At 50.5% G+C, this 26,395-nt stretch overlaps 2 protein-coding genes across 10 annotated transcripts in view; one reads left to right on the forward strand and one right to left on the reverse strand.

The window, feature by feature from the left end:
* LOC104367816 (sodium- and chloride-dependent GABA transporter 1-like) overlaps positions 1-13,092 on the forward strand; it is a 36,843-nt gene extending 23,751 nt beyond the window's left edge. For all 4 annotated transcript variants that reach the window (XM_032986269.2, XM_032986270.2, XM_032986267.2 and 1 more), the window contains 5 exons: positions 4,675-4,806; positions 5,530-5,632; positions 6,054-6,154; positions 6,941-7,108; positions 9,696-13,092. In XM_032986269.2, coding sequence (XP_032842160.2) covers positions 4,675-4,806; positions 5,530-5,632; positions 6,054-6,154; positions 6,941-7,108; positions 9,696-9,800 — 609 coding nt within the window. In that variant the 3' untranslated portion in view covers positions 9,801-13,092. The remainder of the gene's footprint in view (positions 1-4,674; positions 4,807-5,529; positions 5,633-6,053; positions 6,155-6,940; positions 7,109-9,695) is intronic.
* Positions 13,093-19,298: 6,206 nt separating this feature from the next.
* The window catches only part of IQSEC3 (IQ motif and Sec7 domain ArfGEF 3), a 104,496-nt gene continuing 97,399 nt past the window's right edge, over positions 19,299-26,395 (reverse strand). For 2 of the 6 annotated variants that reach the window (XM_032986116.2, XM_032986112.2), the window contains one exon: positions 25,698-25,808. Coding sequence is in view for 2 of the 6 variants with exons in the window: in XM_032986109.2 (XP_032842000.2) it covers positions 25,388-25,825 (438 nt within the window). In the remaining 4 variants the exon portion in view is untranslated. Of the gene's footprint in view, positions 25,826-26,395 lie in introns of all 6 variants that reach the window. The other 4 variants (XM_032986114.2, XM_032986111.2, XM_032986109.2 and 1 more) reach the window with 3 other exon arrangements.

Genomic DNA, 26,395 nt, shown 5'->3' on the forward strand with positions numbered 1-26,395 from the left:
ATTTTCTTACTGTGTCACCTTGACCAAACGGCATTTCCTGTGAGGCAAAAAAATGCCATTACTTTGACTTACTTTCATAGGTTAAAGTAGAAAGTCTCCATCTTCTCTACTCCCAGGAGCTGGGAGGAGCATCCCTGTACAAGGCACCAGTCTCCAGCCAGACCCAGTGCTCTGCTGCAGTATCAACAAGTTGCGCTGAAAAATGCAGCAATGCGGCTTTTGAATTAGGGTTCTCCCGTGGTGTGAGAATGGTGTGAGAGTAGTGGCATGATTCAGCATTTCAACATTGTTGTTGGCAAAAAAAAAGTGGCCCTGAGCAGAGCTGAAGCACCCTGGCTCGGTTTGTAGGTGAGCAGGGGTAGATCCTGGCAGAAGGAGGGATCCATGCCTCGGGAAAACCTGGTGCCTGGGTACCCTGACTACTTTGCCATCAGGTAAATCTTACAAGATATTTGAGGGGGAAGCAGCTGGATGTGGCTAAAAGTCTACCCTGCCCCCCTCAGAGCCATCACAACAAAACAAAACACAAAAATCATGGGTTTACAAGTGGTGATACTTTTTTTTTCTGGTAATTCAGCGTAAAAGTAGCTACCCAGTGAAGCAGTGAATTGCAGCGTGACTCCCTTTTGAGTGCATCAAAATCAAAGGCTCCTTCAAAAGCCTGTGTTTGGACTGTCACATCTTCCCCTGTGCCCGTGTGCTCTTTTCTTGCAGTGCAAATCACCGGTACAAAATGGATGCTTTCTTGGATTACAGGTAGCGTTCATAAACCCAAGTCTAGTTCATAATCAGAATCAGGCTTATTCTTGAAATGTCACACCTGGTTTCCAGGAAAATGTAATCAACCCAATCTGGTTTTCAATTATGGAACACTCCCACAAACACATCATAAAGCTCATGTCTTCATTACCACAGACATTATTCGGCAAATAATTCCAAATAACGACTAAATGTTCCAAAAGAAGCTACATCTACAGAAAAAAAAAAAATTACTCTCCATGGATTATTCACTCAGCACTAGTAAATAGATCGAAACATGACAATAAGCCGTCTAAGCACTATCTGGAATTTATTTGCTGTATTTGCTTCTGAAATACCACTTGAAATTCTCCGAGTCCCTTCTGACAGCTAGGCTTGGAGGGCAGGCACTCCGTGGGGGGCTATCGTTGCCGGGAGGAGGAGGAGAAGGGAGGGGAAAGCATCAAAAAGAAAACAAGCTTTTAAAAAAGCACAGATAAATACATGTGAAGAAGCTTTCTGTCTGCATGCTGGAGCTCTGATTCAATCAAACACACCATTAATAACATGGCAGCTTATGCGTATAAAACAAATAACACAGACTGCAACAACGGCTGCAATTGCACATGCATTTTGAAACGTCCGTTTTTTAAAAAAAAAAAAAAAAAATTAGAAAAAAGAGACGGTTTTGCTATGTGCTGATTAAATATCATTTGCGGTATTTGCAGATGGGGAACAGCCGTTTTTCGTTTTGGTGAGGCACGGCAGGGCAACAGGGGATTCCTTGCACCCCGCACCCCCAGGGCTGCGGGGCTGGGGCTGCCCCTTGTCACGGGTCTGTAGGCACAGCTCGGGACCCTGGCTAGCAGAGGCAGGCAGGGCCCTTCTGACAAGCCCCAGCCCCTGCAGGATGGTGGGAGGAGGTCCACCCGTGTCCTTTAGCTTTGACAGCGAGTCTCCTGCAGGTGCAGCACAGCTACAGCTGCCTCTTTCTGCCAGGGTGCTCATCTCATCTGCACTTACTCGAACGGGATGAACGACCTATATTGATAGACACGTGCCTCCCTATGTGCCCCCACTTGCCGCTCGTGTGCCTTAACGTTCCCGCTGCATCTGATCCACCCAGGCTTTAGCTCTCTTGCATCTAGACCCTCTTGCATAATATGCTAATGCTTCCTTTTAACCGACCAGTTTCCAGGTCAGGCGTTTTCTCCTAGCAAGCCTTGTGACTGCAAGCCTGCATCTGCCCCATGGGAGGCTGTCTCTCACCCGTTATTTGTGAGGATTTCCTGATATGCCATATCTTGTGGCTCTCTGCTGCACATCTGGCAGCTGTGGTCAAACCCACCGTGGGCCCATGGGTCCCAGTCAGGGTGCTCTGCACGGCTGAGGAGGGAATAGCAAGACCCTGACACTCGAAGAAGGCGGGAGAGAGACTTTCCTTCAGACCAAGGTGCCACCTATATTGACTCCCAAGCCCAGATTGTCAGACCCGGCAGCTTGTATAATGATTAAGCCTCTGAAAGGGAAAAAGAGAGAAGTGAATGGAAATAAAATATTTATCAGAGAAAAAATATCATGAGGTGAGGCATGAGGAAAAACAGAATATGTGCTAAAAATTGTGGCTGGAGACATTTGGTGAGAAAAATGGAACTTTTTCGAAACCAGACTGAAGTGTGTGTGTGTTTGTGTGTGTATCCATCTGCATGCACAAGTGCACACCCAGGGCAAAGGCGAGAACAGCAGGCATCGCAATGACCAGATTCTCATCACTCCTGACAGCAGCTTGCTTTCGCTCAGGTACCTCCTTATCTCATGTGAGCATCTCAGGTTGGGTGTGCAGGCTGGGAAATGTGAACCCCAGGCCAGCCAGAAGCCACAGCCCCCAGGGTGTTTCAGGAAATGCTATGAAGTCCATTGCCTGTTTTATCGCTAGAAAAAGCAGTGTATCACCATTTGGTTACGCACCTTATCTGTTACACAGCATGTTAATTTTGATAGGAGGCAAAGAGATTTTAATTCACTTTGTAGCCCTGTTCCCCATCACCTGTCTCCCTGTCTTTCCCTCTGTGTTTTCTCTGACTTTGATCCCTCTTCCTGCACCAAAGGGTGTCAGTTTTACTCTTTCCATCTGAGGCACCTTTTTCTTTGCTGCTTCTCTTCTGGACACTCCTCACATCCACCCTCTGCCCCCAACCACGCCTGGCATTCCTTGGAACCCTTTTCCATCTTTGCCTTGCCTGGTGCCAGACCGCCCAGCCCTGTCCGTGGCTCCAGTGGAGTCTGGACATGCATCCATGTGGAAAGAATAGCTTTCAACAGGTTTTGTTTTTTGTTTTTTGGTTTTTTTTTTTTTGTTTGTTTGTTTTTTGGTTTGTTTTTTTTTTTTTTTTTTGTCATACTGTGGTGCCAGCTCAGTCCTGACTTCCAGACAATGAGCCAGGTGGGATGGGGTGAAGAGCTCACTGTCAATGACTTCAAAGGCAGCTTTACCCATGTCTGAACGGCAAAAGATGCTTTAGTAGCACTTGTGTCCAACATAAAAGGCTTAGCTCATTAAAAATTTGAGTTGAAGCAGTTGAGCTTTGACACTCTGGGGGCACCAGCTTTCAATACTCACTGTGCAGCTACAAAACCCTGGGCAGAAACACGGCCCTTTGCCTCGCTCTGTGCCCAGGTGGAAGCCAGCCCCAGCACCCAGCGCTGTGCAAGCTCTTCCAGCGTCCCTGCCCAGCTATAAGCACAGCTCAGACTCCTCTCTTTTCTCCCATACATCTTTCCAGCCCTCTGCTGTTCTTTTTCATCTGTGTACCTCTACCTTCACCTCCACTCAAGGATTTTTTTTACTTCTTGTCTCCCTATTCAAAGCTGAATCTAAAAATGCCAGCACTTTCTAGAGTGCTCTCCCAGGGACAGGGAGGTCCCTGACATCCAAAAGCAATGAAACCTCTAATTTTTGTTGCACCGGCTTGTACATTTTCTGAGGGTGACCAGGGAAGTTAGGAGCTTGCTGCCCTCATAAATTTCCCAAGATTTTTGCTAGAGGCATGACGTGCTCTCTGAGAGCTGTATGTTACACCAGTGGTTTCTGGGAGTGACATATAAAAGTGTATCTCAAAATTTATCAAGAAACAGGAGGGAAGGATGCACTTCACACATATACAATCAAACTGCCCTCATGCCATAGGGCAGAACTAGTATGAAAGCTGATTTGAAGGTAACACTTATGGGGACTTATTTATGTGTTATGGTGCAGACAGCATTCATGTACTGTGCCTGGTATAGCACGGCACAAGCCAGCCAGGTGTTTTCAGTTCTAGAAAGGCGATGTGCTGTGAGGATGGGCTTTTAATGTATTGGATGTACTTAATGTAGTGTGCTTGGAAAAGTGAAATAAAGTGAAGGACTGAGTAGTCAGAGATGTTGTTATGCACGTGGATGTGAGGCTGGGCAGTGGGTAATGCAGCTCCTTAATGAGTGTTTTAGATCATTGAACAGCACAACCGCTGTTGCAATAGTCTGAGAAGAGCACACATGGGAAAGGAAGAACAAACAAGGCCCTTCACATGTCCCTGCAGCAGACAGACACATTGCTGTGACAGAGAGCCTGGCAGCACGGGGGAGCAGGGCAGTGGTGGGGAGGCCCTAGAGAGTTTGTGGGAAGAAAGAGGAGGCTTTCCATGGGAGGCAAAAGGCAGAGATTTATCTCAAGTAATTTTAAGTATTTAACTCCAGTGCTTTTAGCTCCCTTGATATTCAGTGAGGGATAGAGGCATTTTGAGAAGATGGTTCACACTAACTTTGCGCAGTGGTGCCTGCTACTTTTCTAGTGTCTGCATTGAGTACTTAAAGAAATGAGGATCTCAACACTGGAGTTAAATGATGTCAGGCTAAGATACTTATATATGTGTCTTTGGTGTATACCTTTTCCCATAGTTCTGCACTGTGGAAGGGTTCATTACAGCCCTGATAGATGAATATCCTCATCTACTGAGAGCCAGGAAGAAGGTCTTCATCGCAGTAGTCTGTTTCATCTCTTATCTCATTGGATTCTCCAACATCACCCAGGTACAGAGAGTCATGCTTGTACCTCCATTCACGACACCTTTCCAGTCCCTCTGGCATAGCACAGCAGCACCAAAAGCTTTGGGAGTAGTGACAGCATCCCTAGGAGCCATCCTAATGCTGGATAAATGGGCTTGCTCATCACTACCACATCTCAAGTGGCTTAGGATGCCTCCATAATTTTTACCACCATCCTGTTGTCAGTCTGCCTTGCCCTTCTGTTATTTGGAGTACGGGCTAAAGCCAACAGAGCACAAGCGAAGGGAATGCTTAGTGCAAGGGGTTGAGATAACATAAAGAAGACCAGTCTGTTGGGCCCCTGAACCTTTGGGGCTGAAGCCAAGGTTCACACGTGTGGAGGCCAAGGGTCAATGCTCTGGAGACCATTTGTGGAGCACTGTAGGTTCATGAGGAGGCAAGGCAGCAAAATTTCTGGGAAGGGCAGAGCAGACAAAGTTAAGTGACTCCGTCTAAACCGGATCAAAGTAAGGAATCCTACTGGATCCCTGCTTTTCTTCTCACCCTTGGCCGTGCCTGAATAGGCTGGCTAATTGCAAAAGTAAATCAGTTTTGCTGCTGGGAACCAGACTCCAGTGGAAACATTGCAACACCAGCTCTACCGTCCAAGGAAATTAACATTAAAGCCGGGAGACTCAGATAGTAGCAATCCAAGCAGCTGACCATAATCTATAACTAAACTCCATGACACTGGTTTTGTCTCCTCAGGGTGGCATTTATGTCTTCAAGCTGTTTGATTACTATTCAGCCAGTGGCATGTGTCTTCTTTTTCTTATATTCTTTGAGACCATCTCAATTTCTTGGTGTTATGGTAAGCACAAAACACCTTGTTTCTTTGTTTTCTCTATAGGCACAGTGAGTTATTTCAGAAGCCTCCCACAGTGAAGCCAATGAAAACTTTGCAACCGAAAACAACTTAGGCTGATAAATCCAGAAAATCAGGAGCAGGAGGCTGTCAGTTCATGTCTCCAGGCCACCACAAAGACATCTGCACAAACTGGCAGATGCCTAAGGACCTGCCCTCTGGTCCTTCAAGAGGACACTAGGAACGTGGAAGCTGATAGCACAAAACTGCTTTAGCATCCCTGTGCCCTGTCCCCTCCAGAGAATGCTTCTCATGCCACAGTATCATCACTCTCTTGCTGTGGCTGGCCTGTGCTGTGAAATGAGAAAAGGTGATGACCATGCCTCTGAGATGGGATGTTTATTTCAACGCTCATTTCTTCTTGTAGGTGTGAACAAATTTTACAAGAGCATTGAAGAAATGATTGGCTACAAACCATGCATCTGGTGGAAGATCTGCTGGGCCTTCTTCACGCCTCTTGTCTGCCTGGTAAGAATGGCATTTTATCTACAGGAGTGGATCCAGAAGGACCTCTTAGTTTGGATGGGCTGTAGGGGAAATGCTATGTTCTCAGCCCAATATAGGGTTGGTACAAGGTGGTTCTAGGCAGACCTGAGATGGGTAAAGTAATACAGGAACCTCCTTCACTCTTTCTGCAGGAAATCACCTGTAGAAAAAAGCTCTAGATGATTGTTTTAATCTAAATGATGCCATCAGTTCTTCATTCTTTCTGACATGCCAAAGGATAGGCAAATAACTTGCTGTTTTAAAAAGCTATTACTGATTCTGGTGAAGACTCAGCTACTCCTACTAGGTCCAGCCTCAGCCCCTGATAGGCTTATCAGAGCAAAAGACACCAGCAAATGGAGTATAGCTGACTGCAGAACAATTTAGCCTTTGATGGTTCCTTCACTTTGAGAAGACATACAGGGAATGGCGTGAGAAAGCCAATGACAGGAAGATGAAGACTCCTGAGACCAGCTGTGAGGATACTGTTAACTTGCTTAGGAGATGGTGTGGGGGCACTGCTTGTCTGAGTAGTCTAGTGCAGAAGGAAATCAGGAGTATTCCAGTTCTAGCTTTTTTCATAGGATAATCAGGGGACAAGTGATTTAAAATTACCAGTTGGTGGTCTGATAGCATCTAGACTAATTTAAGGAGCTGTTAGGTTGTTGTAAGACTCTTGGAAGCTAAGAGGACAGTGAAGGAAAGAATGAATGGATGATGTCTGGTTTTGCACACCTTCACCTGTGATGGCTGGTGCTCTTTTCCCAGGGTGTGTTCTTCTTCAGTGTGGTGGAAATGACCCCTCTGACACTGGGAAAATATGTCTATCCTGTGTGGGGACAAGGCATTGGTTGGCTTATGGCTCTGTCCTCTATGGTATTGATTCCAGGATACATGCTGTACTGTTTCTTCACCTCAGCGGGGACTTTCCGACAGGTATGAACATCTTCACCACTCCTCTTCTGCTCTCTGCTTAGAGTAAACCCCCCACTGAACTAAATCTAAGGAGAACCAAGCAGACTCTGCTCTGACAAAGTTGTTGGAGTGCTTCAGGTCGGTGCTGCAGGAGCTCTTCGCACCATCTCCTCCAGGAGGGCTCAAATCAGCCCCGGCACACAGAACGGCCTCCGGTGGCATGGGATTGCTGGAGAGGACTTACTAGCACTAATGTGTCTAAGTGTCTGGGACCACTGCCGGGCAGCACGTGGCTGCCTGCACCTAGCCACATGGGTAGACCTTCAGGTAGTCTCTCCTTAGGTCAGCCTATTGTGCCCCATTGAGCTTTGTGTTGTCACCATCACAAAAAGGGACTGGAGCCATGGAAGAGATTGGGAAGAAATCTTGGAGGTTTCTTAACCCAGAGAAATCCCAGTTCCCAGCAGTCCCTGCCTTTGAAGGTGGTTACCTGGCATGTCTCAGCAGAGAGACCAGCGTCTTTCAAGCATGAAGCTTGAAATACGTCAGGGCTAGGATCCACTAGTGACAAACATGCACAGCAGTAGTTTGTCATGTGCTTTGTAAATGGCACTCGATGAATAAGGGGTTAAGAAACGATGCAGACTTTTATGCAAGACCCATAATACCCAAAACTCTGATCTCATAAAGCATTTTTTTTTTTTTAAAATTTGAGCAGGGTTTTACGTGGCAGTGAATCATGAGTCTCTGTATGTCATACCTAGTAATTGCTGTTAAGATTTTATTTACAGTGTTGACATTCAGTCTCGAGAGCACCGTGCACAAAGCCCCTGGTTCAGTGCTGCCTGCTGCGAGCTACAGGTGTAAGAACTCACTGCAGGGGTGCTCATTAATGGCTTTCGCAGGCCAGCTTCAACAGCAGCTAGATGCCATCTAAATCCTATGAGTTTACTTCAAGGATACTATATTTTGAATAATGTTTAATTCAGAAATGTTTTGGCTGGAATTGCTAGACTGAGGTCAGCTTCAGGTTCTCTACCTCTGAGGTGAAGTTGCAGGTGGATTTGGTTTTCCTTCCTCCCAGCTCTCCATTTGGATGGACTCTGGTGGGGGAACTGGGTGGGTTTGGTGTCTTAGATCCACTTTCAGTTTCAGGTCTCTCTGAGAGAGAGTTTAACTGAGGTCAAGTTTAGGTTCTTGTCATTTTGTGTTGAAGACCAGCAGCAATTCCCATAGTAAGTCCTTTCTTAGATATTTTGAGGGGTCCTTATCCCCTCATAATACTGCAAATACAGATATGGGTTCAACCCTTTGTTTAGGCTCAATCCTGTTTCCACTAGGGATGGTGAAAGCATGTCCTGGCATCCGAGGGCATCTCATGAGCATGTTTCCACCCATCCCCTCAGCACTTCATGCAAACCAGCAGTTGCCCTCTCCCTCTAACAGCACTCACGCACAGCAGGAGACCCAGACCTCCTCCCCACTGTTTGTAGACCCAGGAGTGAGCAGCAGATGACAGCAGGAAGAAAGTAGGTTTATCTGAGTATGTGTGTGTGTGTGTGTGTGTGTGTGCACGCACATTGGTATCAGAGAGACAGAATTTTTGGCTTCTTATATGCACAGATCCTGGATTAGTTTGTAATAGAGCTGGAGCTGGAGGGAAATTAGATGCCGATGCTGAATAAAGTGGTTTTGACAGACAGGAAAGATTACAAGTCATTTTGATCCTACTGAGCATGAATGTGAGAGGGAAAAAAAGACCATGAATGGCAGAAGCATCTCAGTGAACATTTCAGGGACTTCACCCAGCAACAGCCACTTCAGTGGTATTGGAGATTAGGAGCTTGTGTTCTTTTGCTGGAAAGAGCTTCTTCCTGGCTTAGTGATGTCTATTCAGGTCAGACCCAGCCCTTCTCTGCCTTCTGCAACTCACAGCATCAGTCCCTCCCTGACAGGCAAAAGTGATTGATTCATTCTTCTTTATCACTCCTGATGCTCAGTCCACACACCCCCAGTGATGACTTGCCCCTCCATATTTTCCTGGGTTCTTGCTTCACTTTACTTGGCCCAGTAATTTTCATTTGATCAGCTCAGGGTGATAGGAATTGCTGCTGGTGCAAAGGTTTGTGTGTGTGCACTGGTCTGATCTACATCACCGGCACAGACCGTAACCTTGTTAACCTGCTGTGGCTAGTCAGTGATGCTTTAAAATCAACCCTGGTAGAAAAATTATGGAAACTGGGAAAATGGGTCTGCTCTGAAGCCTGTGACATTGCAGCTCTCTTGTTCCTAATTGCAGCTGGTATTGCCTGGTAACACTTTGCCTGTGGTGATCCCTGTATTTCAGATAAAAGGAGGAGCTGCTGTGCTGTGTGCAGCACCAAAGCAAAGGTGACTTGCAGAGGCTCGCAGTGGATTGCTGAATGGTGCTGGAGGAGTAACTCCTGCCACATGCACCGTCCCCTTGCCCTGTAACTAGGGCCACCTCTGAGGCTTGGGGCGAGGGGTCCCAACCCTCAGCTGCTGCCATGCCTGCTTGTCCCACCGCTGCCACCCCTGACCCACCCTGCCCCTGGCTGACACGCTCTCTCCCTTCATTCCTGGGCAGCGTTTGCAGCAGATGACACAGCCCAAGCCAGAGAGGCAGGCTCAGAACAACGGCCTCCAAACGAAGATGTCCTTTCATGGGAAGGTCTCAGATGCTGCCGTCTAGGAGGAGAGCCCAGACCTCCTCACCCTGCTCTCTAGCTGCTTGCACCACGTTGTCCCTTGAGCTCCTCCTGCACAGCTTGCTGTCCGTGGCTCCACAGAGGCTTTCGCTTGTCAAAGAGAGGACTTGATGGAGGAACCCTCATGCGTCTCTTCCTCCCAGCCAAGCTTACCAAGGCCCTGCACGAGCTGCTGCCAGGGCACTGCGTGGTGACCATCTTCATCCTGCAACATCCTCGTCCAGGGTCTCAGGGAGGAGCGGACAGTGCCCAGGTCTTCCTCCTCCTGACAAGAGGATGTTTCTAGAGGGCTTAGACTGATCGCCCTTCGTACGTGTGCACACACAGCGTGGCTCAGTGCAAATTAGTCTCTCCCCTCCCTTGGCACCCTGACAGCATCACCAGGTCTGCTGGCTTGCTTTCCCGTGCTGGCTCGCACTCTCAGGCCCAGCTCAGAGTCAATGAATTCATCAATGAGTGTCCGAGGGAAGGTATGTCCCACTCATGCTGTGGAGCTGTGACATGATGGAGGTTGGCCCCATGCTGCCCATCCCGGGGACCAGCTGGGGCACGGGGCCAACCTGCTCTTTTGCTGGCCTCCCAGCCTGAGGATCAGTAGCATAAAGAGGAAAGAAGTTGTGATTAAAGCTGAATTTGGCCACCTTTGGTGTTAGGTCGCCTGCCAGATCACCAATGCATCTCGATTAATGTTGCTTTAGATGTGTAACCGGTTTGTGTTTGTACACGATGTACGTGCTGTGTCCTGGCTCTTAGAGGCCGTGGCTGCCAGGCCTTGGGTGCATGTTTTGCAGTCTCCAACGCCACGAGCTGAGACCTCACCCTGTCCCGCCTCTAATCATCAGGTGTTTGCGTCAAAAACATCGCAGCTGTTAAATAGACGTGAAGAAGTGCTGAATGTGCAGGCTTGATCTTGTAAAGCCAAAAGCCAAACACTGAAAGCTGCAATCATAGTTCATCACAATTAATCTCAGCCAGTCACAGACATGTCATCTTCCCTTGTCCCATAATTACAAGCACTAGTATAAATTTTCTATTCCGCTTTCACCTACTTTTATAAACTAAGGGATAAAGGAAACCACTCCTTATATATATATGTCCTTTGAGAGGGACATCTGTGTTGAAGACAGATGTTAACCTCTGATCTTTGCAGTAATGACCTTTACTAAGAACCTGCTTTTGCCTGTGCATACAGGTCCCATAACCTCTCCACCCTTAAATGCAGACTGAGAGTTGCACAGGCAGGCGATAGACAAAGGAGTCAATTCTTGAGTGGGGCCTTAAAAACTTGGAAGACCCCAATTTTTCCAACTTTATTGGGGCAGCTCAGGTCTGAGGCAGAACAAATCAGTGTCAGTGGTCGTTTTAGAAACTCTTGGCCGAAGAACTGGGTTGCTGGGAGAGCTGTTCAAAGGTTGGACCATCCAGGTTGTTCCTCCAGGGGAGTGGAGAAGGGTCCAGAAAACAAAGTCCCTTTCCTGGTGGCTGAGGAAATCCCTAAATCCTTGGCTCCTTTTTGCTGGGATTTTAGTACCCGTCTCTCTCTGGCTTGTGGCTTTGCATGTGCCTGGTGCTGATCATCACTCCAGGTGTAGCAGCAGGGTCTACCCCGCATATGGGCTGCTCACAGTAACAACATTTAATGAGATTTAACCATCTGCTGAGTTTTCTGCCTGTGACATTCTCCTTTGCTTTTCCTGCTGCCCTGCTTCTTCTCATTCACTTACCTCACTGCTTCCCCATCATCATCCATCCAGTGGAAATTATCTGCCTCAGCTTGCTTCTTCCTGATTTTTTGCTTCCACTACTGTCAAATTACAGCTTTCCCTCCATTCTCTTTTTCTTTCTATTCTTTCTCATTTCTATCTCTCTATATTATTACCAGCCTCACTTCCCTACTTCTCTCACGCACTTTCCTCCCAGCCTTGTTACTTATCCCTGCGTGCCTGTGGCTCAGCCGCTCGCTATGCACGCTCTTATCCCTTCTGCCTCCTGAAAGCTGGAGCTCGGGACCCCACAGAGGAGCTCATCTTTTTGCTATATCCAGCTCCTAAGAACCAATTTTCATCCCAATATCAAAATTATAATGAAGTCCCAGTCATCTTCTCATCCTCTGTACCAGAAAGCTCTGTGCTAAGCAGCGCTATCTCTTGGTATTACTAGAAGAGGCATTTCAACCCATATTCCACCAGTCTCTGCAGAACTGTGCTTGCTCTGAAAGATTTTGTGGCCTTTCCTGTTTTGGCACTATTTTATTTCCACCATGAATGTTGGGATTTGCGAAGTCTAGCATTCATAGCCTTGCAGGGTAGAATTTGCCCTTAGTCAAGCTCTGTCTGACCGACTGATCCCCTTCTCCAGCATTTCACACTCAACCCATCCCTAGTGCCCAAAGACCCTTCCCACCTCCATCTCATGCAGGTTTCCCATCTAGTGAGGCAGCCGGGATGGGGCCAGCCCCTTGAGCTCATCCCACGCCTCAGAAATGCCACTATGGGCAGATCCAGCAAAGCAGCCATAGCTGCACGTTGACTTTTTGACGTCAGGCTTCAGACCCCAGCTGAAGTGCCGTGCTCAGTGCCAGCGATCCCTCTGTAAGAGCCGCTTTTGTGCCGTTCCCTTGGTGCGTCACTTCTGCTGCCCACCACGCTGCTCCTCACGCCTTTTGGCTCACCCAGCAGAGAGGATACGTGTGTGGCCGGAGGGTGGGATGCTCCACTCTTCCCCCATGATGCGGTTCAGAAGGGGATCCCAATCCCCTGTGCTCACCTGCAGCACTTCTGCCTGTTCTCTGCCCCCCTAACCCCCACCAGCACCCGCTGGCCTCTTCCTCCCACCATGGGCAGCCACTCAAAATAATCCCCCGTGAAATCTCTTAATTCTAAGGAGCTATTTAGGGAGCTGTGCTCAAATCCCTCTGAAATCCTCTTTTTTCCTGAGGGCTGCAGAAAATAAAATAAATGTCATCGCCCCCACCCTCTGCTGCAGCAGCAGGGTCTGAGGGGGATGATGAGAAAGGCAGGATTGCTTCGTTGCTGCTCAAGTGCCGCTTCCCCTGCAGAGGCGGGTGCGATCCTCTCCGCTGGGAGAGAGGAGATCTTGCTGCTGCCATTCTACCAGATGTGCTCCAACAGCTGGCAGCTGGTTGTGAGACACATGTGCAACACCTGCAATGTGAAACCCATGCTGTGTGGCACTGTAAGGCTTCGGCCAGCCGACGGCCGCATGGCTTGTAGTCTCTCCACAACTCTATTAAATGATGTGTTGGGCGCCCTTAAAGCCAGTGTCATCCTGGATGAGCAACTCGTCCTTATCCCTCTCCTGTCCTGGGGGGATTCTCTCCGGATTGGGGGCCCCTGGTTGCATTTGGTGGTGATGGTCCAAGCAGGCGTTGGACCTGCTCAGAGCTGCGTGGTGGCAGTGACGTGACCACCCTGGCCCTCAGGGTTTGTTCACCCCAACAGGAGCAACCCCCGGGGCTGCTGTCCCTCCCTCCAGTGCGTTGGGTGTCCTCTCCAGTAGGTCCTCACTTGTCCCCTCCCATGCCCCAGTGGCATGTGTCGGGAGGGCGGGCTGCCTGCAGGGCTGTGCGGTGTTCCCCCTGGCTTTAGTGCTCGCCCTGGCACATCCCAAGGGGCCGGGACTCACATGCAGCTGTTAAACTCTGAATAAAAGTCTTTAAACCCCAGGGCTGTGCTCATGGGGGAGCCCCGGGTGGTGGCCCTGGGGCAGACACTCAGGAGGTGGCAGGGGACAGGGATGGCATCCCCACTGCTGAGGCAGCAGTGCCAAGGGCAGTGCGGGGCTCCTGCCAAGGACGTGTCCGTCATCCCCGTGATGCCGTCAGCCGGGAAGCGTCCGTGTCCGGAGACTTTCAGGAGAGGTTAGTGCTCCCCGTGCCGATACCTGGCGGCTGTGACGCTGATGGAGATGCATCCCGACAGCCCGGCATGATGCTGCTGCACTGCCAAGAAAACAGCACCTGCCTTCATCAGGGCCCCAGGGACCAACCGCGGCTCCTCACGGGGTGACCTGTGTCCCCACCGCGGCCTCTGGGGACCAGCAGCCCTCACCCCCACAGCTGCAGCCCCGTGCAGAGAAGTCGTGGAGGGGCTCATCCTGGCTGTATTTGTGCACCACAGGACCTTTCTCCAGGGGGATCCAGGTGTTTCTGCTTCCAGACAGTGAACGGGGGAAGGGACTTGCCCGAGTCACTGGTGTAACGATAGCGAGCGTCAGAGGGCTCCACAGACACAGCACGGGGCAGGTAACCTGCCTGGGGGGGACTCCTGCCCAGACACCACATCTCCTGTGAGCCGGGGGGCTGCTGGCAGAGCTGGGCATGGCTGCCCAGCTGGATGTTTTTCTCTCTGTGAAGGCTGCGTGGCTCAGAGAAGGTTCTCGGCTGGTTCGCATTGCATGGTGCTGTTTGGGAGAACATAAATACCCTCGCAATGACCCCGTAAAGAAAAGTGAGCTTTGTGCTGACATTGCTGACCTGTCTCCAGACAAATCCTGCCCTTTATTTGTCCAGATATGTGGTTCTTCAAATGTAAACTCAGCCCTTGCCATCAGCCTGAAAAGCGTGCTGCCTCCCATCTGCTCAATGGCTCCGAAGCTGGGTGCACAGACTTGGAGGTACATCAGCCCTGGGGGACGAGGGGCAGGACACAGGGGCACCCATGCCCTGTGTCTCAGCCCGCAGGCAGCGCGGGCCCCCTGCCCCACTCCCTGCCCATCCTCAAAGACCCCGTGTGCCTTTCGGCTGCAGCTCGCCCCTCTCGGTGTAGCTGAGCCCCACCACTCGCCACCCCCTCACCTGTGCATCCCCCTCCAGTACACGTCAGAGCTGACTGACATGCCTTTAAAAATAACTCCTTGGTGGGACAAGGCCAAGACACAGACAGGGGTGAGCGCTCTTGGTGGGACAAGACAGTGCCACAAAGTCCCAGCTGAGCAGCCGCTCTGGGTCGCCGCTTGCCAGGCACACGTCATGAATGCTTTGATGTGGTTTTTAAGCATGTTTGGTCCTGCAGGAAGGAGAGAAAGAGAGCTGGCATCTTTGTCCCCTCCCTGCACTTAGTGCAAATGAAGGGATTAGGAATTATAATCCAAGATTCTTATTTTAAAGCGGCTTTTCAGCTCTGCGAGGGGAACTTCAGTGAGATGTTCCTGGGGGAGCTGGGTGACAGAACAGCTGTCACAGCCCCAGCCACTGCAGGTGGCTTTGGGCAGCCAAAGCTTAGTGGTGCCTTCTGGGCTCCAGCAGCGGCTGCGTGGGGGTGACATTTTGGCAGGGAGGAGGGTGGGGGGTGGAGGGTGCTCTGCAGCTCAGGGTACAGGGGGTGTCCCATGGCTGGGCACCCGCCTTGGCACCGCAGATTGTGTCTGAGTGTTGGGCAGGCGCTGCCATTGGGCTGCACCAGTGGATTTTCAGGTGCTCCTGGATGTTTTGAGCTTTGAAAAGAAAGAGGGGTCTGTTTCTGCCCAGTGGGGTGCCACGTGCACCCAGCTCCCCTGGGGGTTGCCCCCCTCCCTGGCAGCACCACAGACCCCAGGACGCTCCCCCAGATGTGGGGACTCCTCTGCAAGGCAGAGCCCCGGGATCTGAGAGAGATCGGCTGCTGCCAGTCCCCCGTGGCAGCTTCTGCTCCTGGGAAGCCAAGTGCCGAATTCCACCATCCCAAAGCATCCTGCAGCCCCTGGGAGTCTTCTGCCCCACACCGCCGGCAGCATCTGCCCTGGTGAGGCACTGGGATCTTTCCTCTTCCGAAATTCCTCCCCCTGCTCCTTCCTCCCACTGTGTTCGTGGCAGACCTGTGCAAAATGTTAGCAAACTGCTGGGTTTTTTTTTCACTGGCGTATCTGTTGCCTTTCCCTCTGTTAATTATTATAACAGTGCCTCTTCTAGGGCAAGTTGACAGATGGCCAGGGTTTTATCTTTGAACAAGTTATTTAATAAGGGCTCATGCTTTTCCCTTGCACATTTCTTTCCTGGCTGCATGTCTGAGCTGCTAGATGGGTTGTCCTTTTCACTGGGGATGCCAGATGTGAAGGCTTAGATCAGATGCCAGAGGACAGGTTTTTTCTTTTCCTTTAGAAAGGGAAGATTCTGCCCAGGTTCATGTGGCCCTCACCGAGCAACGCTCTCCCTCCCTGCAAAAAGACACGATGGAGAACCGGTCCCCACAAGGAGGTGAGAAGGGCTGTGTCAAATGCTGGGTCCTACAGGGCAAATCCTAAGTGCATGGAAAACCGATGGAAGTGCTGAAACCAGCACGCTGCCTGCTCACGCCAGCTGAAATCCATCTCACAGGGATCGACCTGTGCTCTGGCTCACGCTGCCTTCGGCTGCGTGGCTTTGCTGTGGCCCACTGGCAGCAAAGGAGGTAATTCCTTCTGCAGGCGGAGGGTCACAGGCTGTGCCTGGGAAGACACGGAGAGCTAATGGTGGCAGGGATCGGCTGGTCAGGAAGTGGGGGCTGCCCTGGATGCACCGCAGAGCCGCGTGTGACATTTGCTGATGCCAACTGGTGACTGCTGGTCTGCCTGAGCCGTTGGACTTGAAAGCCACATGGCTGAAGTCTGAGAAAAAAATCTCACCAGGCCACAGCAGCTGGGATCTTGTCCTTACTGGGGCAGAAGCAGCTCTCAAGTGTGGGGGAGCTGAGTGGGGTGGGCAGCTCCTGCAGCTGGCACGTGGGCACAGGGAGGGCTCATTGCATCCTCCTGCCCTGCTGTGCCCAACGGATGCCCTGGGTTTTGTTCCAGAAAGCTCAAGGTGGGATTTCCCCCCACTGTTTCTGTCTCCTGGGATCTAAAGGGGGATGTACAAGGACCCAAACCCTTCTGGACCTGCTCCAGGAGCAAGGGGAAAGCTTCCCTTTGCATGAAAGCGAAGACCAGGGAAACAGGAGGAGGCTCTGGGCACCAGGCACCTTGTGGCAATGCCTCAGTGCAGACACCAGCACCAGGCACCAGGTCCTGGCACAGCCAGGCTCATTTCAGTGACTATTTTAGCTGTTTTTTTTTTTTTCAACAGGCTTTCTCTGTACTTGGTTTTCCCAAAGAGTTTTCAAAGCCAAGTGGTTTGAGGACTTGATAATATTAGGACCGAGGTGTTTGGTGGCAGTGTCTGCCCCAGTGAGAAGGTCAGCACGGGTCTGGGCTCCCTGCACGGCAAGGCTGCGGCACTGCTCGCTGTTTTGTTTTCCCCTGCATTTATTTCCCCCTCCCTAGGAAGCTGAAGAGGATTCTTGCAGCTTTTCTTGCCTTTCTCTTGAATAAGTACAACAGCTGTAACATCAGGTGTCCCAGGTCATTCCTATTCCTGCCCGGGCTGCTTGCTCTGGTGGGGAAAAAGCCCTGTTTGGAGCATCTCAGGAGGGCTGGCACCCAGCTAGCTGCTGCCAGAGCCCGGCTGGCAGCCCCCCACGCTGTGCCCTGCCTGCCTGTGCCAGGCTCAGCTGCTTCAGGCCTAGCCAGAGCCAGCTTAGAGATGCCAGCTCAGAATATACGGATTTGTGTTTTCCTGCAGGGAACGCGTTGTCCTCCTTCTCCTCTGCTGCCCAAAATACTCTGCCCCAACTTTTTTTATGAAGTATAACGAATGGCTCATTGCACAAAGGCGGTGAGGGGAGGACGGGGGAAGCGGCGGGAGGCAGGAGGGTGCGGAGGCAGCTGCGGCGGGGGCGTACCAGCGGCGGGACGGTGGCTGTGGGAGGAGTGAGCATCCCGGTGCCGTCGGGCTGCGCATCGTGCGGAGGAGCGTCGGGACACCCCCGGCTGCTGCCAGCGCGGAGCCCTGCAAAGCCGTCGCCTTTCCGGCACACATCGCCCTGGGCTGACCCAGCTCTTGCCCGGCCAGCCATGCAAAGGGCACGGGGTGGCAGTGGGAGGGCAGGAATTCAGCGCCCCGTGGGTGGACACCGGTTTGCAGCAGGGTGTGGGAGGAGGCTGCCCTGTTCTCTCTGATTTAGCATTAGGAAATTTGTGAGAGTAGGACAGAGGGGCCATCAGCGCAGGGAAATCCTGAGCGTGCAGGTGGGAGAGTGGAGAGGGGCAATTGCTCCTGTTGCTAGAGCTGCGTGAGTCCTGTTTGGTCAGCAAGTCTATGAGGACTCGGCATGAGGCTCCGGCACATCTGAGATGGAGCTGAAACATACTGAAAAAATCAAGTCTTCTATAATGGGAGGGAGTAGGAAGGTGTATATGGAATATCAGGATGGGCACATTTCTGTGTCAGGCAGTTAAAATGTTTTTGCTGCTACAGCCTTGGCCCTACAGTCCTGTGGAAGAAGAGCCTTCCACTGCCCCTTCCAATCGTTTTCTTTTTTTTTTTTTTTTTTTTAAATGAACCTGACATTGTTTGGAAGACTCCACCCTTCATGAGAAGGAAGGCATAGGAAGACAGGACTCTTGTTTTCAAGAAGTCACGGATGACTATGCCATATTGTGAGGCCCCAAGGCTAGAGCATGGGTGTTACATAAAATAAGATCCTACCCTACATGCTTGCAACCAATCCTGGCTCATGGATTGTATGGATTAAGGCAGAAAACACAGCTCCTCAGCCAGCTTTTAACCTCAGTTGCACTCATTCGCTCCAAGACCAGCCAAGTGTGGTAGAGCTCCTAAACTGGTTAAATCCCACAGGCCTACTCGCTAGTCATCCTCATCCTTGAGGCACCTACTCATTTTCAGCCACCTTTCTCAGGACAGGTTGCCAGCCTCAGGATCTGGGCAGCGACTCGGCAGAGGCCCGCTTCTCCCTCGGCAGCTGGCGACGGCGGGAAACCTGAACCTGAACCTGTGGGGAAATGCAGAGCCTGACTCCGCGACCGGCCGTGCCCTCGAAGCACCGGCACGATCTTCCCAGAGCCCCCCCAGGTGAGGTGGAAAGGGGCCCGTCGCGCCCCGCACGCAACAGGGACGCTGTGGGTGCTGTTCCCTCGCTGTCCCCGAGAGGCCGTGACACGGCAGAGCTTTGGGTCTGTGGCAAACCCCCCCCCGCCACCACACCGCTCCCCGAGGGCTCCACTCCTTGCGTTGGCTTTGGGGCCCCGGGGGCATCACCTGCAGATCCGGAGAGAGCAGGACGTGAGGTGCCGAGTTCAGGGGCAAGGCTGGTGCGTCTTGCTTGACAGGGGGGTGTGTGGATCCCACTTACAGCAAAGCACTTGGGGGACGTGCTTAATTTTAAGTCCATCTTAGAAGTTTCGGAGAAAAATTGCATCTCAGAATTCACTGTGGAAAAGAGTGGCATCTTCTGATGAACTCTGAACGCACTGTATTTATGTTATTGCACATTATGTATACTGTATAGATATAACAGTGTAGAGATGCAATGTGACAGTTGTGGTATATGATTTTTGGATTGTGATCTGTGCCAGCACTACCGATATGTGTCTACATAGCATCTGTTCCAAAGAGACCTGCCACTTTCCGATTAATAATCGTATCTGCACATTGGAGCAAGTTAGGAGTATTTCACATATAGACAATCTGTTTTTATTGCTTTCATCTTTACAGCCAGGTGTGTGATCTAAACATCAGGCAGAAACTTCTCCAATAATCTCCTGTTTCAAAACATCTTAGAAAATGACTGTTTGGGATGTTCTGATTTATAATATATCCATGGCACACAAAAACATAAACGTAAGCCTCTGAATTCCTGGGAAATTTCTTGTCTGTGTCTCAGAGGGTTTTCTGTCCTCCCAAGTGTTTCACCATGGGTCTGGGGGCCTAAGTGATTCTTTGAAGCCAGCAAAGAATTTGCAACCTACAGACAGGTTTTTTAGCAGGTGCAGTCTGAACCCAGCATCTGTTCAACTCAGCTGCAAAGATGTAGGCTGCCTTCCCCCATCCGTTGCAGAGGAGAGCTTGCTTTGTGTGCACGTGTTTGTCTCTGATCATCTCCCTCATCCCTGTGCAGAACTTCACAAAGGTCGGTTCCATTAACCTTGGGGTTATGCTTTGTGTAAATATGCACGTATGTCTGATTTGCATGGGAAATGTCATTTTCCTTACGTGTCTCCCATCCAAATGTTAACCAAGCCTGAGCCTACGTAGCGTGTGAGATGTGCTGTGATGGTAACTGCAGCCAGCACAGCTGTCCTGCTCCAGCAGTGCATGGCTGCATATGCTTGATATTTTTGTTCAGCGAGTTCAGCTGTGTGGATAGTAGAGGTGCTCGCATGTTATCTGCCGTAGAGTCCTACATGCCGGCAGACGGTGTGTGCATTAACACACAGTATGTGCTGATGTCTCCGGGCGCATGAGTTGCTCTGTGGCCAGCTGGCGTCCAACACAGGCGTTGGCACATGCGGCTGGTGAAGTTGCTCTCCTTGCCGCAGCGCACACGCGCAGCCGCGCGCGCTTCGCACGGGTGTGAGGGCCTCCTTCCCCAGGGGTGCAGGGCTACACCGACGCGAGCAGAGGGTTTGGGGCTCGCTCTGCTGCGTGACAGCAAGGTGGAAAGGAAGGAGCTGCAGCCCAGAAGGGCTTTGCTTTTCCTCCTCACCATTTTCCTCTCTGCCTCGCTGCAGGGATAAAACTTCACACTGAGTCGCTGCCTCGCGGACAAGATTATTTCTTCCTGGTCTCCTCTGGGTCTGATCCTCAGAGACCCTGAGCGTTCAGCTAGCTCCTGCTGCATTCAGTGACAAAATCAGCAGTAGCTGCAGAGGGCTGCCCTGAGGCCAGCACAAGCCGGGGTGCTCAGCGGAGCACCCTTGGTGTGCCGCCCGTCGCCTGCGCACACCACCGGGGCCCAGCGACATGGGAGGGGGGGGCTGAGGCAAAGAAGACATTGGCGCACAAGTGACATATCTCAATATAATTTCTAAAACTCTATTAACTGAACAGATAAAATACCTCTGATCTATTTTTTTTTTTGTTGTTGTTGTTGTTTTGTTACAAAATATTAGCCATTTGGACTCTTTGCTAGGTGTGACCACACCGCTTTTCCCAAAGGAAGCTTTTCTTGGTGATATTTACAGCAGGAAACAGGTACAGACAGACAGGTGCTTTCAAAAGCCTACACACAGGTAACACTTCTGTTGTTAGTTTTTTTTAAAAAGACATATTCAGATGGGGTTGTGACTAGTGTTGAAGAGCTGGGTGACTTCAAAGCTGCTGTCCCCGGCATGGCTGTGAAAGAGCGGGCAGGACAAGACAGCGCTAGCTCACGAAACACTGCCGGCAGCCCCTGGAGCCTACACACTAGCACAGTGAGGCAGCTGGTGGAGTGGGAGATGGGGGAGCTTGCTCAGCAGCTTGCATTTCAAAGCAGAGACTCTGCCAAGCAGCAGCTTCCTTGATTTAGGGCTCAGATTTGGTTTGGAAACCTCGCAAACATGTGCAGATAGTTGTAGGTTGAGCCTTCTGAAAAACATGTAACAAAACCCAAACTCATACAGCTCAGAGGCCTTCAAATACTTCCAAAACTGATGGTACCTTTTTGTGAGGAGGTCTGAGTACTGATGAAATTCTGGTTGTGGACCATACCCACAACTTTCATCTACAGGGAGGGAAGAAAACGTGAGCAGTGGGATGCTTTGAAGGTACTGCAGAAAGCACTAACTATTGCTACCCCAGTGACCCAGACTATGGCATTAAAAGTACTACAGCAGTGGACAAACATACAGCAGCATGACAAAAAAGTACTACAGCAGTGAATTAACCCCAAATTCTTTGCACTAAGCTTGATTCTCCTGTCACATTTTTTCCATCCCTTTGCTTCTGGTGTAAACAGATTAATTTCACTGGACCTGCATGAGCAAGAGAGAATCAGGACAGAATATAGCAGTCTGCGTAACAGCTCTGTAGACCTCAGTAATGCCTTGTTCCCTTCTACCGTCCAGCAGAGCCACCTTCTCGTTTGGCCACTGACTGCCTGACACTCACTGCAGAGTACTTTTTACTGGGTTTCTCTTTTCTCTTTCCCCCCACCTCCTTTTTTAATATAGAAGGATATGAATTCAGCAGCAAAAAGCCACTGGTTCATTTGGGTCAATCTAATCTCTGCAGCAGCTTCCTGGCTGATTCCTCCACCTGAAAGATTGTGCTAGGTTCATGATCAGAATCACTGCTGTCAAGAGCTGGTAATTTTTCTTTGGGTTGCTTCCTCCAGGCGACCTGCAGTATACGTTTTGTCCTTCATTAGGTTGTCACTGACATGCTCTTTCTAGCTTGCACCCTATCAACGATCAGTCTGTGTGCAAGGGTGTCTATTCACAGTACTACAGCTACACTGAGTCTGTGTGCCTTGCTTGTGTGTAGGAGGGCTGTGGGAGCGGACGATACAATAGATCAGATGAGGTGTAGACATGCTTTAAAGTGCCCGTCATCCTCCAAGACCAACCTTCAAAGGAAAAAAAAAAAAGCCGTATTTTGAAGTGAAGGCCAATGGGCTCAGCTACACAGTAGAATTTAGAGCAACCTGTTCCATGACAACCTGGAATAGAGTGGTTTGGTGTCTCTCCAGCTAAACCTGACAGAAGATGTTGTTGCTACCAGGGTAGAAGATGGGCAATTATCTATACATTTGCTCCTCTGTCCAAAGCTCAAAGCCAACATTAGCCTTTGCAAGGTCAGGGAAATGGAGCCAACTTGCCCTGAGAGACAGCTGTGCCTCAGGTACCTCAGAACTTCAGTTAACTTCCTTCTGCCCTTCATCTAGCATGAAGAAGGGAGTCTCACAGAAGCTTCCTTATTTCTTCTTTAAATTCTTGTAGCTCTCCCATTCAATTATTAAAGCAGCAAACCTCTCTTGTAGTAACTTCATAGACATTGTTATAAATATTTGATCTGAAAAAATTATTTCATCAAGTACCTTAAGGTTTTTGTTATTGTCATTTCGTGTTAAATGTCAAGTAAAATCTAATTTATTTATTTTAACACACACAGAGACCTTCAGTGGCTCACGGCACTCTGGGTAAAAACAAACAAGTACTGCTATTCCTCTCAGACAGCAAAGTAACTGCTGAGCAGGGAGGGCAGTGCCAGTGCCTCCTGGACACTGCCCTTTTCACTGCAGCAGTGAGTAAAAATAAAAAGGCAGCCGCACGCTATGTTGGCCGGACAACGGCAGATGCCACACGTATGCTTTCCCAGGAAGCTGCGGGCAGGTCGGATGAGATCCCAGCTGCTGTGAGGCAGCGGGGTGTCACCCTGGGGGGAGCCAGCAGCAGATGAGTCCAGCTGTGCCTCACAGCTGGCTGGAGGGTGAGGGGATGGGTCCTGGCTGGGGGTGAGGACCTCTCCCTGGGCATGGCTTTGAAATGCGGAGCTTCCTTACTGTCCTGAGGGGCTGCCTAGAAGAAAGCTGCTCCGGTCTGGAGGGAGACTGGGCTTCTATTCAGGGTTTTCTTACAATCTTTCCTGTCTTCTGCTTCCACAGTCCTCCCTGAGGCTGTGCCTGTCGGCTCCTGGTCAGTACATTTGCTGTTGCGTATAAAAGTGTCAGCCTAGTGCCCTGCTCCAGACAGCTAAGCAAACGACTCAGAGAGACCTGTTGGCCCACCCGGGTACACGGGTCAGGCTCAGAAATATGGGGATCTGGAACTGTGCAGGCTCCTGCCCTGGGGGGCTGGCCAAGCACAGGAGACCCTTCACCCCAGCCCCTGCCCGCTTCCCTAATCCCAGCTGGGCTTATGCCCAGGTCAAATATGTGAACTCTTTCATCTGAAAGTTTCAGCAGAGCCAGCAGACATCCAAAGAGCGCTGAGGGGAGCCAGTCCCTGATGCACTGTGGTTTTTGTCACTGGCAGTAGCCCCAGAGATGACCATGCTGCTGCAATCCCTAAGGAAACTGCTGTGTGGCTTTTACCCCACAAGGTAATATGCTTTCCTGCATCTGTCTTCACTGTCCCCCTTCCCCTGACATGTTGCACAGCCTCACCACTGCCAACAACTCCAGCTACTCCTCACCCAATGGCTGTGTCACCAGCACCCAGTGCTCATGTCTCAGCCTCACACGGGAAGGAAGAGCATTTATTTCTTTCCCTCTTAAAATAATAATAATAATAATTTTAAAAGGCCGTAAAAGGCATTCTGTCCTATTTTAAAATCCTAAAGTTGATCTTTTTAGGCCTTGAAGTGAGCGAGACCAAAGCCTTTAAGCTAATTAATACCTTCCCCTCCCTACTGCTCAAAGAGATTTTTTTTTCTAAAAATACATCCATAGCCCATTTTTAATGCCGTATTCTTTCACATCAATGTCTCCAGTAAAGCAGAGGAGCCGAGCTGTCATCTCTATCTCAGGATCTTCCCCTCCCCTTACTTTGAAGCTAGGATAGGGAAGGAGGGAGGAGAAGAAGCCTTGGAATCTGGTATCTGGGCAGGTTTCCTAGAGGAAGGGTGGATGGAGGCAAGATTATAACCAGGCAAGAGATACAGATTGGACCTCACATGCGTGATCTCCAAAAAGCCCCTTTCCTCTAACACAGGAGGAAGAGCCCAAGTGAAGGGAACATCTACCCCAGAAGGTGAACATAACACTTGGATTTGCTTTCAGAATATAAAAAGGCAGGTGGGCAGGAAACACAAAACCGGCTAGAAGGAGGAAAGCAGAGGTGGGTCTGGATAATGCTAGAGAAGACAATTTTCATGTGAGTGTATGTGTGTGCGTGTTGAGGTGGGAGGGCACCTCGTGGTGCCATCTCTTTGGAAAAAAGTACTCATCCATTCCAGGAAGAACCCTGGGCTCAATCCCCTCCTTCTGCTCTCTCAGAACTGCTCGGTGTTTCCTTTAGTAAGCATGCGCCATACATACGCTACCATACAGGTATATTTACATGTGATGAGGTCTGCTAGGTCTCAGCAGAGGTCTCTGGTACAATGCTCCAATATAACAACAGAAAGTTTTGGTGTTCAGAGTGAGGCCATCTTTGCGTTGTACTGCAGCTCAGGACAGTCTCTCCTCCTCTCGAGCTCTCTTTCACTCGTGCACTCCCTCGCTTGGAACCGGCTGCTGCAAGGAGATAATATTTGAAGAGCGATGAGGAGAAAGCATGGCAAGTGGTACAAGTTCTCAGCTCCAGCTTAGCAGGCGGCAGCGGTGGTGGCAGGGGGGAACTCCACCCCCGGGAGTACCCCAAGGTAGGTCCTTGGCATGGGTGAGTCTGTTTCTCTCTGAGGCTGGCGAAGTTTTGGGGTAGGTACAAACCTATGGCCAGGTAAATGCAAGGCAGGGAAGGAGGTCGAGGAGGAGCAAACGGAAGACGCAGTGCCTAGAAAGCAGCAGGTCATCAAGACTCTCAGGAACGGGGCAGCAAAGTGCTACATGGGGATGGCACGAGCACGGGATGCCAGCTGGGCTGGCAGGGCGTGAGGATGTGTGAGAATGTAGGTTGGCAGTTTCTACAGATGGCTCCTTACAATTAGCATCATCTTGAGGGGAGACAGGGTAAGAGTTAGGTCAGTCGTCTTTTTTTTTTTTTTTTTTTTTTCTTTTCTTCTTCTTTTACTAAAAAATAAATCACAAACTAGATCTCTGTAGGCAGAAAGGGTCCCCGGGAGGCGGAGGGGAAGGGAAGCGGGGAAGTCTGTGCTGTTTTGGTGCTGGTGGTGTGGCTACACGAGGCTGCGTGAGCCACTGGAGTACCTGCGCCTCTGAAGCAGGGAGCTAGGGGGGCAATACTGGTGGGGGTGGTTGTAGGGAGGTGGTGGAGGTGGAAGGGGAGGCTGATGGACCAGCTTCATGGGGGTCCCGGGGAGCCCGCTGCCCACACCGCGCCAGGGGGTGGAGGTGCAGGAATCGGAGGTGACGTAGCGTGTCAGAGTCTGGTTGAGGGCCGGCTCCATTCGAGCGAGGCACGGCTTGTCCAAGACAATGACTTTGACAATCTGCTGGCACTGTACAAGTGTCCCCGCCGAGGCGGGGTGCGAGGGCACCAGTGCTGTCTCCAGCCGCTCCCGTGGCATGTTAAGACGCGTGCTGGGCTGCATTCCACTCTCGGGCCCCAGGGCGGAGTTGTGCTGGTACGTTTGAAGCCTGTTGTGAATTGACACCTAGTTTAGAAACAGCCAAAGAAGCATTAAATGTTACAAGACTTTTCCCATCTGCTGCTACTGGCTGCCCTGAAACCCCGCCACCAGTCGGTCTCACATGCATTAAACCCTCCCCACCTCAAAAAAAAACCAGAACAGGCACAACCCCCAGCTGCACAGCTCCCCCCAGGAGCCCCATCTAGGCCTAAGTGCCCCTGTCCTTTCCATCACATCAAAGGCGGCAGGGCCAGCATTCCCAAATGCAGCGCGACTTTGATTATCCAAACGGCACAGGGAATGCAAGTCAACTCTAGGACTGGAGGCATCCATCAATTCTCATGGTAATGAACAGACCTGGGAGGTCATGCACCGGCAAAAAGGAGAGGGGAACCAGACAGCAAGGTTTCAAATAATCGAGGGTGTACGTTTCAGCAAAATGACGGTAGCTGAATCTGAGATAGAGAGAGACAGAGAGACTCCCTGCCTTTCTGAGTAGGAAGGTACACCACATGACTGGCTGATCTGTTTACAAAGGAAAAAGCAGAAATCTGACATACTCTAGCAAAAGGCAGCTCCCTCTGATCCATCTGA

The sequence above is a fragment of the Tyto alba genome, unplaced genomic scaffold, assembly GCF_018691265.1.
Source record: "Tyto alba isolate M040663 unplaced genomic scaffold, T.alba_DEE_v4.0 Super-Scaffold_21, whole genome shotgun sequence".
Classification (NCBI taxonomy): domain Eukaryota; kingdom Metazoa; phylum Chordata; class Aves; order Strigiformes; family Tytonidae; genus Tyto; species Tyto alba.